Raw genomic sequence first — 11,248 nt, forward strand, 5'->3', positions numbered from 1 at the left:
ATCGCCATCGAGGATCATGCATGCCGTCACCACTAGCTGAAGCAACACTAGTAGTAGTGCTTGCCGAGTCAGATCCTTAGCTAGAGCACCCTGTGGGCGTCTCCCATGGCAACAAACCCAATACCATCGGCTTTCTTGTCCAACAGGAAGCTGAGAGCCACCATGAGAGCCTCTGGGCCGAGGCCACCTTGCTCCATGACGGCATCGTAGAGCTCGGGGTGGATGTCGACCGTTTTGCTCTCCCTGATGGCGGTGGCCACCTCCTACACTGCCTGAGTCATGCTGTTGAAGACACTCAGCTCCTCCTCCATGAAGCCTTCCCGCTTCCTCTTCCTATCCACCACATGAATGTGCTCACCATCCTTCTCAGGAGCATCAACGTTGATGGTGTCCGACTCCTAGCTATCTGGATACTCAGGCATCGGCGAGCCCAGCAGCTGACCAGAGCCCATGGCATGCTTGCCAGTTGCCAGCCCAAAGGAGAAAATCAACTGCATTTGGTGGTAGTTCTGGATAGGTGTGTTGAGGAACTCTGCGTCCTTGGGGTGAGCCTAAGCAAGAAATAGAGAAGAGTGGTTAGTTAGTATGGCAATGGTTCATAGGCTTAAACTGCTGGTTAGATAGATGGGCATGGTTTGTGAGCTAACCGCGATGTGGCCTTGGTAGTGCTCTACCTCCAAAAGGATAGAGCGGGTGTCCTCATCCCATGAAGCACCGCTGAGGTCTCTGAACTTGGACACGGTGATCCACCTCTCTCCCCCCTCTCCACTTCCTCACGTGGTTGTACACCTAGGTCCAGGTGACCTCCTGTCCACAGAACTCGAACACTTGCTTTGCAACAAGGTTCAAGTGAACCTCCTTGAAGCCCTTGTCAGTCCTCACCCCAGTAGTTATGATCTCACACATCTTGTTAAGCACGAAACTGGAGAGGAACGGCTGCCATTTCATGGACAGATCAAACTAGCAGTAACACAAGCACACATGGATGATCTAGTTGAAGAAAAAACTAGTAAATCCATCAAAACATACCACAGCTGAACACAACAGAACACATCACTAATCATGGACACATGGATGATCTTGTTCAACACTTGCACACTAGCATAGCACACATCTAAGCATACTACCAATCCATCCATGACCAGTAGCTACCAATGCTTGACGACATGGAAAACCCCCCTAGCATGCTTCAAATCCATCACAACTAGCTACTACAACACACTATCAAACAGATCGGAAGATCTAACCCTACCACATCGACAGATCTAGCTAGAACTAGTAAAGAGGAGGGTGTGAATGAACTTATAGACGCCATCGGAGGAGCCGCGGAGGAGGTGCTTGGCACGTCGGAGGAAAGAGTAGTCGATCCGCTGCCGCAGTCAACCAGTCGTCGGAGTAGTTGCGCCGCTTACCTCGTCGTGGAAATCGGTCTGCGCCGGAGGGAAAGCTCAAGAGGAGGGAAATGGTGACGGGAGTTTTGCCGCGGCGGTCATCCTGGTTATATAGGGCGACCGAATCGGCGGGCGGTGACTCGAATTCGTCCTGCCGCTTTTTCGGACGCGCCATCACTCCGGCCATCTCCTTGCCCGCAACTGCGCAGCGCGACATCCCCTCCCCTACATCACTCGAGCCTGGTTTGCTGGAAACTGCCGATTCGACCGTCCCTAGCGGGTCTGGCTGAGCATTGGTTTAAGGTTCGTGTGGGCCAAGATTTAGATGCGGGTTAGGCAACCAAATAGGACGAAAACTGCCCGCCCAGGTCTGGCTGGGCCTAATGCGAGCAACCAAACGCATCCATAGTGTGATGCATTGTGGGACAGGCCCATTTGCCGTCTGCGAGTGCACCCGGTTTTATTAGGTTGTATGTTTTATATTCCCTCCATCCTTGAAAGAGAAGTCAAACTTTTTTATGTTTGACCGTATTTATATAGTAATACACCAATATTTATGCCATCAAATTAGTAGCATTATATTCATGATAAAATATATTTTCATCATATACCTATTTGGTTTCACAAACATTGATATATTTTTGCACAAACTCGGTAAAAGTTTAAGATAGTTTGATCCTTCAACAGAGTTGGAAGTACACTCTTTCAAGGATGAAGGCATTAGTTCTCTTGGTCTTCTCTCTTTGTGGGTTTATTTTTCGGTTTTCCTTTTCTACCGCTTACTTTTAGTTATTTTGAATATTTCCCTTTTAGATTTCTTTTGGTTCCCTTTTGTGCGGTGGGCGGACGCCGGGGGGAGGAGGTCACATTTTCATTCCGATTACATCCTCCGTTCCTAAATATTATAAGTCTTTTTAGAGATTCCAATATGGATACGAAGCAAAATGAAAGAATCTACACTCTAAAAATATGTCTATATACATCCATATATAGTCCTTGTTGAAATCTCCAAAAAGACTTATAGTTAGAAACAGAGGGAATATTTTGAGTTTTTTCCTTCCGTTTTCTGTTATTTGTTTTTCCTTTTTAATTTTGTAAATGTAATTATTCAATATATGAAATTCTCTTAAAATAGACTATGAACACTTTTTGAATACACGATGGATATTTTTCAAATTCATGATGAACATTTCATTAAAAAGTGTTGTATGCAAATTTTAAAAATGTTCACGCTTTTTAAGAAATGCCCATGTAACAGAAAACTACTCATATTTTGTAAAGTAGTTGCTTGTTTGTTTATGTAAAATACCAAACAAAAGGAAAAGGAGCAAACTAAAAGAATACAACAAAAATTGCCAAAAGCCATTCACTAAAACGTAAACTGGGCTCCTAGCCCACAAGGTTGCTCTATTAGGTTGGCTCGACTATCTGTGCCGCAATGAGCGTCCCTAAAAAAAATCTGCTTTAGTGAGCAGTAGCAAATAGGAGCTCTCGGTATTGTCAATCAAGACTCTTATCCCAATTATTTCACCCAATAATCTCATTCATACCCCTTTCATTTAGAAATATTTGTCGGAGAAATATTTTTTCGACAAGTATTTCTGGACGGAGGAAGTACAAACTATGAGGACATGGTACGTGTAGGACGCACACAAGAGCAAGGGTCCAATTTATTAGAGTTGCCCGATTTTTCCATGGAAATAGCATCCCGAAACATCCGGACAACTCAGCTGTTAATCAACAAAAAAAATCCTTTTTTTCAACAATAATTGTAAAAGCATCTTTTAGTACGACCACGCTTAAAGCCTGCTAGATGAAACACTTCAACTTTCCTCGACCCATTTCTTCACCCAAGCAAAAGTGGGAAATTGGAAGAAAGCAGGCGAGGCAGAAAAAAGCCGCCTGCCCCGAAAGAGAACACAAGTAAAGGTGGGCGGTGAGGAAAGGCAAAATAAAACACATGGCTTCTCCCAAGTTTCTTCCACTCCACCGAGCATAGCTCCTCCCAATTCAAAAAAGAAAAGGTGTAGCTCTTCTGGTGCCATGAGATTCCCTGTCTTCTCCAAAGGCTCACATGCTTTCTCCTCCTCTCTCTAAAGGTTGACCTCAGTAGTAGAGAATCGTGGAGCTTGTTCAGAAGCAAGAGAGAGAGAGAGAGAGAGAGAGAGAGAGAGAGAGAGAGAGAGAGAGAGAGAGAGAGAGAGAGAGAGAGATTTGCCCAGTGGCAGTGGGTGCTTGGTGTTGCTTTGTGGGGGAAGAGAGAGCTAGCATATCGGAAGATATGGAAAGGGGGCTCGTCCAGGGATCATCACCACTAGTGGAGGAGATGGGGGAAGGTCATGGATGGCGGAGCGTGAATAATTTGAGACCACCCTTTGAGCAGAACAATCCATCGATTTCCTTGCCCTCCACCAGCACATCAACCTTCTCCTCCCCGGTCAATTCGTTCTCATCTCTGCTCCTCTCGAATCATTATCCACTCCCTACAACCAGCACTGCGCCTTGGAACGACAGCAGCAACAGCAACCATGCTCAGCAGCTCCAAGATCCATGGAACCATCTCTTCATGTATGTATCTCTCTCTACCCCTGCTTTGCTTCTCTCTCTTTCTCTCTCTCTCTCTCTCTCTCTCTCTGCGTGTGTGTGTGTGTTTGTGTGTGATCAACCTGCTTTCTTTTTGACAGGCCAACCAATGGTGAATTAGCTAATGATGAGGAGAGGCACAAGAATTTGGAAGGGCAGGCGCTGTTTCCAGCTACAATCACCGGAGAAGGGGAAGAAGGCGATGGGAGCAGCGCCGCCGGCCACATCTACAACAACACCGCTAGACATGGGAGCAGCCCGGCTGGCAATGAGTTCCAATTGGCAATGTCCTCTCCATCTCCATGGTCCAGGGGTGTTCAGCACTACCACAACACCCTGCAGCACCAAGCTTCCTCCATCACCTCCACCAGCTCCCTCGGAAATAACATCTTGGACTTCTCAAACAATGGTTCGCCACGTGAGGTAGTATCATTTAGCAGCTCAAGTGTGAAATTATGTTGAATTAATACGCTAGACCGAATCATGAATGCAAGTTTCACTATATATAGTAGGAGAACTTTTGCGATAATCGTGCGATATTTAGTTAAGCTTGACCAAATGAAAGATTAGTAACTTTGTTCCATTCTTTTGTGTTTCCCTAGTGCACGAGCACAGCATCTGGAGCAGCTTTCAAGAAGGCTAGGACCCAAGAACCCTCCCCGGCTCAATCTACTGTTAAGGTCCTCTCTCTCTCTCTCTCTCTCTCTCTCTCTCTCTCTCAATGAGCATGGTCCAGTCGTTGAGAGCAAGCAAGCATCGAAGCAGATGCATGTGTATGCTGAAAAGGACAGGCATAGAATCATTGTGGAGTGAGAGAGAAGCTGAGACAGGCAAGGCTTGGGATGATGGCATTCTTAGTATCTTTTGCTTGGTCTTTTGCTCAGGTGAGAAAGGAGAAGCTAGGGGATAGAATAACTGCCCTTCACCAGCTCGTCTCCCCATTTGGGAAGGTATCTATCACAACGTGTCCTCTGCAGGCTGCAAGTTTCACCATATCAGTACATCCTAGCTACCCTCGATCTGTAACTATTGTTAATGAATCCATTAAAAATTAACCTCTCCATCCCATAATATAAGAGCGTGAAGTGTCAAAACGCTCTTATATTATATTATGGGAGGAGTAGTCCATATCTTTTGGTGTGGGGAATAATTAGAACATGATATAATTATGCAGTTATACTATATTGTTTCTTGTCCATGAATAGATGGTCAATCCAAGAGAAGAAACCCGTTAGAAAAACAAGGGATAGGACAATATTATGTATTTTTTTGGTTGAAAAGGAGGATGAAGCCCCGGCAAACAATATTATATGATAAGATATACTAAAGTAGTGATCTAAAAGTCTTATATTTGTTTAAAGCAGGAGTAGTATATAACTAATTGTAATGTTTAATGTTCTTTCTTCCTCCTGATCATGATGTGTGGCATTCCATGCACCACAAACTATTGTCACACATATTTATTATGAAGTATAGCTAGATTATGGGACTCGAATCAACCTAAAAAAGTATGACCTTGAATTCATTGTTGCGCATAGTTATTGTTCATGGTGAAAATAAGTAGGTCGTTTATCACATCCCCAGAAGCTAATCTGGGCGGTTGGTTTATTTATTATGAAGTATAGTCTTCCGAACTTTGCTTCCGTAAACCCTCAATATGAAAATAATTATACAAACTTAGTTTCACAATATTCTTCGAATGGAAGTAAAATATGCATATGGTGTTGTCTTTTATCTGGCTGCGATGATGGACTCGATTGGACTTAAAGAAAGAAGATCCATTGTCCCATAGAACAATACAAAAAAGAGATCCTGACATGGGCTAACCTCTCTTTTTTGCCAGACTGACACTGCGTCTGTACTCCTTGAAGCCATTGGGTACATCAGATTCCTACACGGTCAAATTGAGGTGCCTCTCTCTCTCAAGAAGTACATTATTCATGATACATCACATATGAAGCATACAGCCTATACACATGCATGCAATTGTTCCATTGTTATTCAAGCTCTTTCGGAGACAGCTCTATTGCTATGGACACAGGAGCTAACTTTTACTTTTCTATAGCCAGTAGCAGATGTCCATAGCTGGCTAGAGAATTACTGTGCGTTTAAGTTCGTTATTACCCCCTCCGTCCTAAAATAACTGTTTCAACTCTAGTATAATTTTTTACTAAAATTAGTAGGACGAAGAGAGTATTTGACTTAGCCCAATCCGCAGCCGATCCTGACTGCTACAACGTTCAGTTTAGAGAAAGGGAAAGTGCGGAAATTGTAGAAACCACTGACTATTGGGGTTGGATTTTGCACAAACTATACATGTTTTTTTTGGCGAGGTAATTATACATGTCTGTTACAACTATATACAAATCTATCGTCCAGCTTGGTGACATGAGTTTTGATAGGTAGACCCGCTAGTAATTTTTTGCATTTTTTCGAAAATTTTGAATTTTGAACTAAATATTGAATGTGCTAATTAAATAGAAGCTGCTAAATCCTAAATACCAAATATGGACTTGGTACATGTATGATATACATTTTTGTTTTTTCTTTAAAAAACCAATGATTATCTGAAATTGATTAGAAATTTCTAACGTGGCCGGTCTTTTACCACATGTGTGTAGCTCAGAGCTACTTGCAACTCATTACATCAATATGTGGTGTTTATCTGCAACAAACTTGTAGAGCAGATAGATTGCGAAAAAAATTACACCGATCAAGTAGAAAGGCGTGCAAGGACAAGGACTGTAGATGTTTCACCTATTTGCCTGCCGCATATATATACATGTATAGTGAACCAGTGACCGATCGCTGATGGTTCCTGCACAAGGAGCCAGGCAAGTGAAACAAAAAGAGGCAGGTAACCTAATGTGTGTTCTCGTAAAAGCTGCGCGCATGCGTCCGTCCGCCCTGCGTGCGTGCATGCATGCATATGCAGTCTGGTCGCTGCGCGCGAAGATGCAAATCTCTTTACAAACATTGTGCGTGGCTCGGGCATCACAATGTGTTCCCTGTGCACGCACTGTTCCTCAGGCTGGCTGTGAATTGATCGATCGGTTACGTTACGATCGAACTTGGTTGACCCGCTGATTGATCGATCTCCTGTGCGAATGCATGCAGGGCCTGAGCTCGCCGTACCAGCTGGTCGGCGGCGGCGGCGACGGAGGTGGGGGCTCCGGCAGCGCCAAGCAGCGGCACCAGGCCAGCGTGAGTCCTACCGAGCGCTCCTCTCCTGCTCTTCAGTTTAACGCGATTGTGAGCTTGATCGTAGTGCAGCATGCACGAAGGGTGCGGTGTGTTCGTGTAGGTGTGGCTGTGCAACACCACGGCCCTGCTGCGTGCGTGCACAATTCCCGAGGCTGGCTCGCTCGCTAGCTGCTGCGCGCTAGTATCTGGCAGCGCAGGTGCATGCCCGCCTCCAGGTGATCATTAACGCTCGTCTCGTATCTGCGCGCCTTCACGCGCGCAGCGCATCGCATCGCATCTTTCCACATCTTTCTCTCCCTGTCCATATCTGGACAGCAAGGCCGCCTGCCTTGGTCAACAAGGGCGAAAGCCATCTCTGAATATTGGCCTGGTTGGGACTGAACCGTCATGAATGGTTTTCCTTTACGTCCGTGAACCACGCAGGAAACGTACATATGTACGTACGCCCACAAGATCTCATGGGCGAACATTTATATTAGAGACAGTTTGAATGTCGAAAATCACATGTTTACGACAAGATGAGTATTATGCTACCCCTCCCATCCATATTAATTATCGCTGATTTAGTATAGGATAGCAGTTGTTCATGGCACTATGTTGGTTCTCTCATTCTCCTTATTTAGCTTGTGAGTCGATCTCCCTGATTTTAACCAAACATAAGAACAAATGCAAGTGACAAGTGGTTGGTACGGTGTTGAAAGCACGCACGTTGTCAACTACCATTTGGCGTGCATATTTTGTCCGGATCTCAATTTGTACAGTGGTACAGACGTACAGTACACTTGTTGTATGTATGTTCTTGGCAGTGAGGCTTCATATTATTTTCGGTGTTTCGGTTGAAAATTCTACAGTGCGTCCTTGCATGCATGCATTTACCGGCCGGCTTAAGCTAACAACATGCATGCATAGTTCGCATCTTTACAAAAACCTAGCCATGCACCATTTGTGTCACTTAACCAATCTTTGGCTAATTACGCACGTCCAATCTTTGGCTATTTACCGGGTTCGATATTACACTTGTGATCCATGAACTGACGCGTGCACCGAGTATGCAATCTCTACTGCCAGTAGCCTGGTAGTAGATTATATTATCTGATAACGGCTATATTAGATTATCTGCTAATGGCAGAACGGCACTTATTAGAAAATCCTGTGCGAATGATATTTAGAAGAAAAAAAAAACATGGATCTTATCTTGAAGTTTGTGAGCTCTTTCCATAAAAAGGTAGACAAAGCTTCATGCCTTACCAACCAATATTAGTACTCCCTCTGTTTTTTTATTCCGTGTATTAATTTTGTCTGGAGTCAAACGTTATACTTTGATCAAATTTATAGAAAAAAATATGAACATATACAGTTCCGAATCTACCATTAGATTCTTCATTGAATATATTGTCACATCATATAGATTTGTTATTTTAAATGTTCATATTGTTCTCTGTCAACTTTGCCAAAGTTTAAGAAGTTTAACTTTAGTCAAAACTAATATGCGGAGTTAATAAAAGCAGAGGAGGTATATTCTTGTGAATAAAAATGGTGGCTGATTCCCTTCATAAAACTATCATTTTTTTACAGGTGCAACAAAAAGAAAGGAGCAGCATATTTCCAGAAGAGCCTGGCCAGGTATAATTAACTGCTCATTGATCCTCTGATTAGTAATTATCCTTTCTTTTTTATGGGATCCACAGTTGGCTGATCAGTTAAGTAAAGCACGTACAAAAGATGATCCTTTTTCTTCCCAAAGTGAGCCTTTAGTCTGTGTACGTAAAAAGCATTCCTATAAAACAAATCTGGAAAAGTTAATCATGCAGCAGGGGCCAGTACTTGTCTCTAGCTTTACACCTTTAACTATTTCATTTCACTGCAAAGCTAGCTATTGCTTTTGGTCACTAACAGTGCAGTAGCAGTACTGCCTTTTGACGCGGTTATTAATTAATCCCGTTACTTAATCACGAGCAGCTGCTACATGGCAATGCCACGAGGAAGAGAGGACGCCCTGATCAGGTTCTCATCACTCCATCATGTGCTTTACATAGTTTATTTATGCTTGCATTGTGTAGATATGTTAGAGATTTCATAGGGATTCTTAATACATTGATCCGTGATGCTGATTAGTAATTAGCCTGCTTAGAGATTTCATAGATATGGTTAGAGATTTCATTATGCAGATGTGCTTTATATAGTTTATTAATTTATATGCTTGCATTATATATACATGAGAAAAGTATACTTTTCGTTCCTCAATTCTTGATGGAGTCTAGATTTGGCCCCTCAACTGTCAACTCCAAAACCGGACAACTTGCACCCTTAACTACTGAAACCGGATAAAATTCATCCCTGGTCATAGTTTTGACCGGTTTTGGTGTTGTCCCACCCTGTTTTGCGCCGACTCAAATTTGCGTACTTTTTCTTAGTCCGCTTAATGTTTACAAATTCGGGTACTTTTTTCAAATGCGTGAACTTTTTAAAAAATTCTTGTAATTTTTTCAAATCCTTGTACTTTTTTCCAAGTTCACGTATTTTCTCAAATCCGCGTATTTTTTAAAGTTCATGTAGTTTTCTTCAAATTCATGTAATTTTTCAAAATCGACGTACTTTATCATATTCATGTAATTTTTTTGGAAAGAGTTCATTAATTTGAAAATTTGATGCGGACTTGAAAAGTATGAGGATTTGGATTTCTTATACGCAAATTAGAAAAAATATATTGATTTGAAAAAATTATGTCAACTTTCGAAACAAGTACGTGAATTTCAAACAAATTTCATGGATTGGAAAAGGAACACAGATTTGAAACAAATAGACAAACTTTAAAAAGTATGCGGATTTGAAACAAGTACGCGTATTTCAAACACTTCATGGATATGAAAAAAATATGTGGATTTGATAAAAGTACGCAATTTTTTAAAATCATGGATTTGAAAAAGTACGCAAATTTCAAAATAGTTCACAGATTTGAAAAAAAGTATGTTTATTTTTAAACAATTACGCGACCTTGAAAAAACTATGTGGATTTGAAAAGTGTGTGAATTTCAAAACCGGGGTGAGTCGGCACCAAAACCAAGACCAGGGACGAAACTTGTCCGGTTTCGACAGTTTGGGGTACAAGTTGTCCGGTTTCGGACTTGAGGGACCAAAACTAGACTTCATCAAGAGAGTTGAGGGACAAAAAGTATAATTTTCTCTCTCTATATATATAGTTAGAGATTTCATTGGGATTCTTAATAGTACATGCATATGAATTCATAATGCTGATTTATAGTTTGCTGTGAGAAATTAAGGACGAAGACAGCTGCGAGGAAGCAATGACGAAGGACCTGCGGAGCAGGGGGCTCTGCCTCGTCCCGGTGAGCTGCGCGCCGGACTTCGGCGCCGACGTCGGGCCGGCTGACTACTGGACGGTGGCGCCGCCTTTCGGGATGGGGTTCGGCCGGTAGATGCATGGGGTTAACGATCATGCAAGTGGTCGTCGAAGCTGCCGGGAGCCGGCCAGGGAGGTCTGTCTAGGAGTACCGGGATACATACCTGTCATGCATGGGCTGCATCGCGTCGAGAGCACCCATCCTGCTGAAAAATTCTTGATGTACATTCGTCTGCTGGTCAATGATATTGGTCAAAGTGCATCGATCAGGCAGATGCTAGAGACTACGTAGCTACGTTGTATATCATCAGATAGCTAGCTAGAACCACCTTCGGAAGTCTTGTAAGTGAGCATGCAAGCATGCGTCTCACCTGCTTACATCTCTGGAATGGTCTGGTTGGCTGTATAATGTGTATCTCTACTTAACTACTGCAATGTGCCACATTTAACAAAGAATTTCATATCTACGCGCGGCTCGTTTTATAACTCTGCTCATATGTGATCTTTGTTTGACTCACTCTGAAACTGGACGTGTTGCAACTGCCACGACGTGACACACGAGTACTGTAGTACAAATAAGGCTTGTAAAGAACACCACATCTCTGAAAACTCTCGTCGCATACCGAATTTGGGCCCGTCGCTGACGTGGATGGCACATCGCATACAGTCAGACAGCCCATATGCAATGTGGCATCACGTCACACCCAGG

At 43.1% G+C, this 11,248-nt stretch overlaps 1 protein-coding gene across 2 annotated transcripts; it reads left to right on the forward strand.

The window, feature by feature from the left end:
• Positions 1–3,373: 3,373 nt before the first annotated feature.
• On the forward strand, positions 3,374–11,002 carry LOC109785525 (transcription factor bHLH110). Of its 2 annotated transcripts, XM_020344116.4 has the most exons (9): positions 3,374–3,959; positions 4,076–4,397; positions 4,577–4,654; positions 4,859–4,924; positions 5,818–5,883; positions 7,092–7,178; positions 8,754–8,801; positions 9,138–9,182; positions 10,460–11,002. In XM_020344116.4, exons 1-9 carry the CDS (start codon positions 3,673–3,675, stop codon positions 10,613–10,615), a joined length of 1,155 nt encoding a protein of 384 aa, XP_020199705.1. In that variant the 5' UTR covers positions 3,374–3,672; the 3' UTR covers positions 10,616–11,002. The 2 variants fall into 2 exon arrangements, with proteins under 2 accessions (XP_020199705.1, XP_045086886.1); XM_045230951.2 differs by lacking the exon at positions 7,092–7,178 and having other exon boundaries at positions 3,375–3,959.
• The last annotated feature ends 246 nt before the right edge of the window (positions 11,003–11,248 follow it).

The sequence above is a fragment of the Aegilops tauschii genome, chromosome 7 (genome assembly GCF_002575655.3).
Source record: "Aegilops tauschii subsp. strangulata cultivar AL8/78 chromosome 7, Aet v6.0, whole genome shotgun sequence".
Taxonomy (NCBI): domain Eukaryota; kingdom Viridiplantae; phylum Streptophyta; class Magnoliopsida; order Poales; family Poaceae; genus Aegilops; species Aegilops tauschii.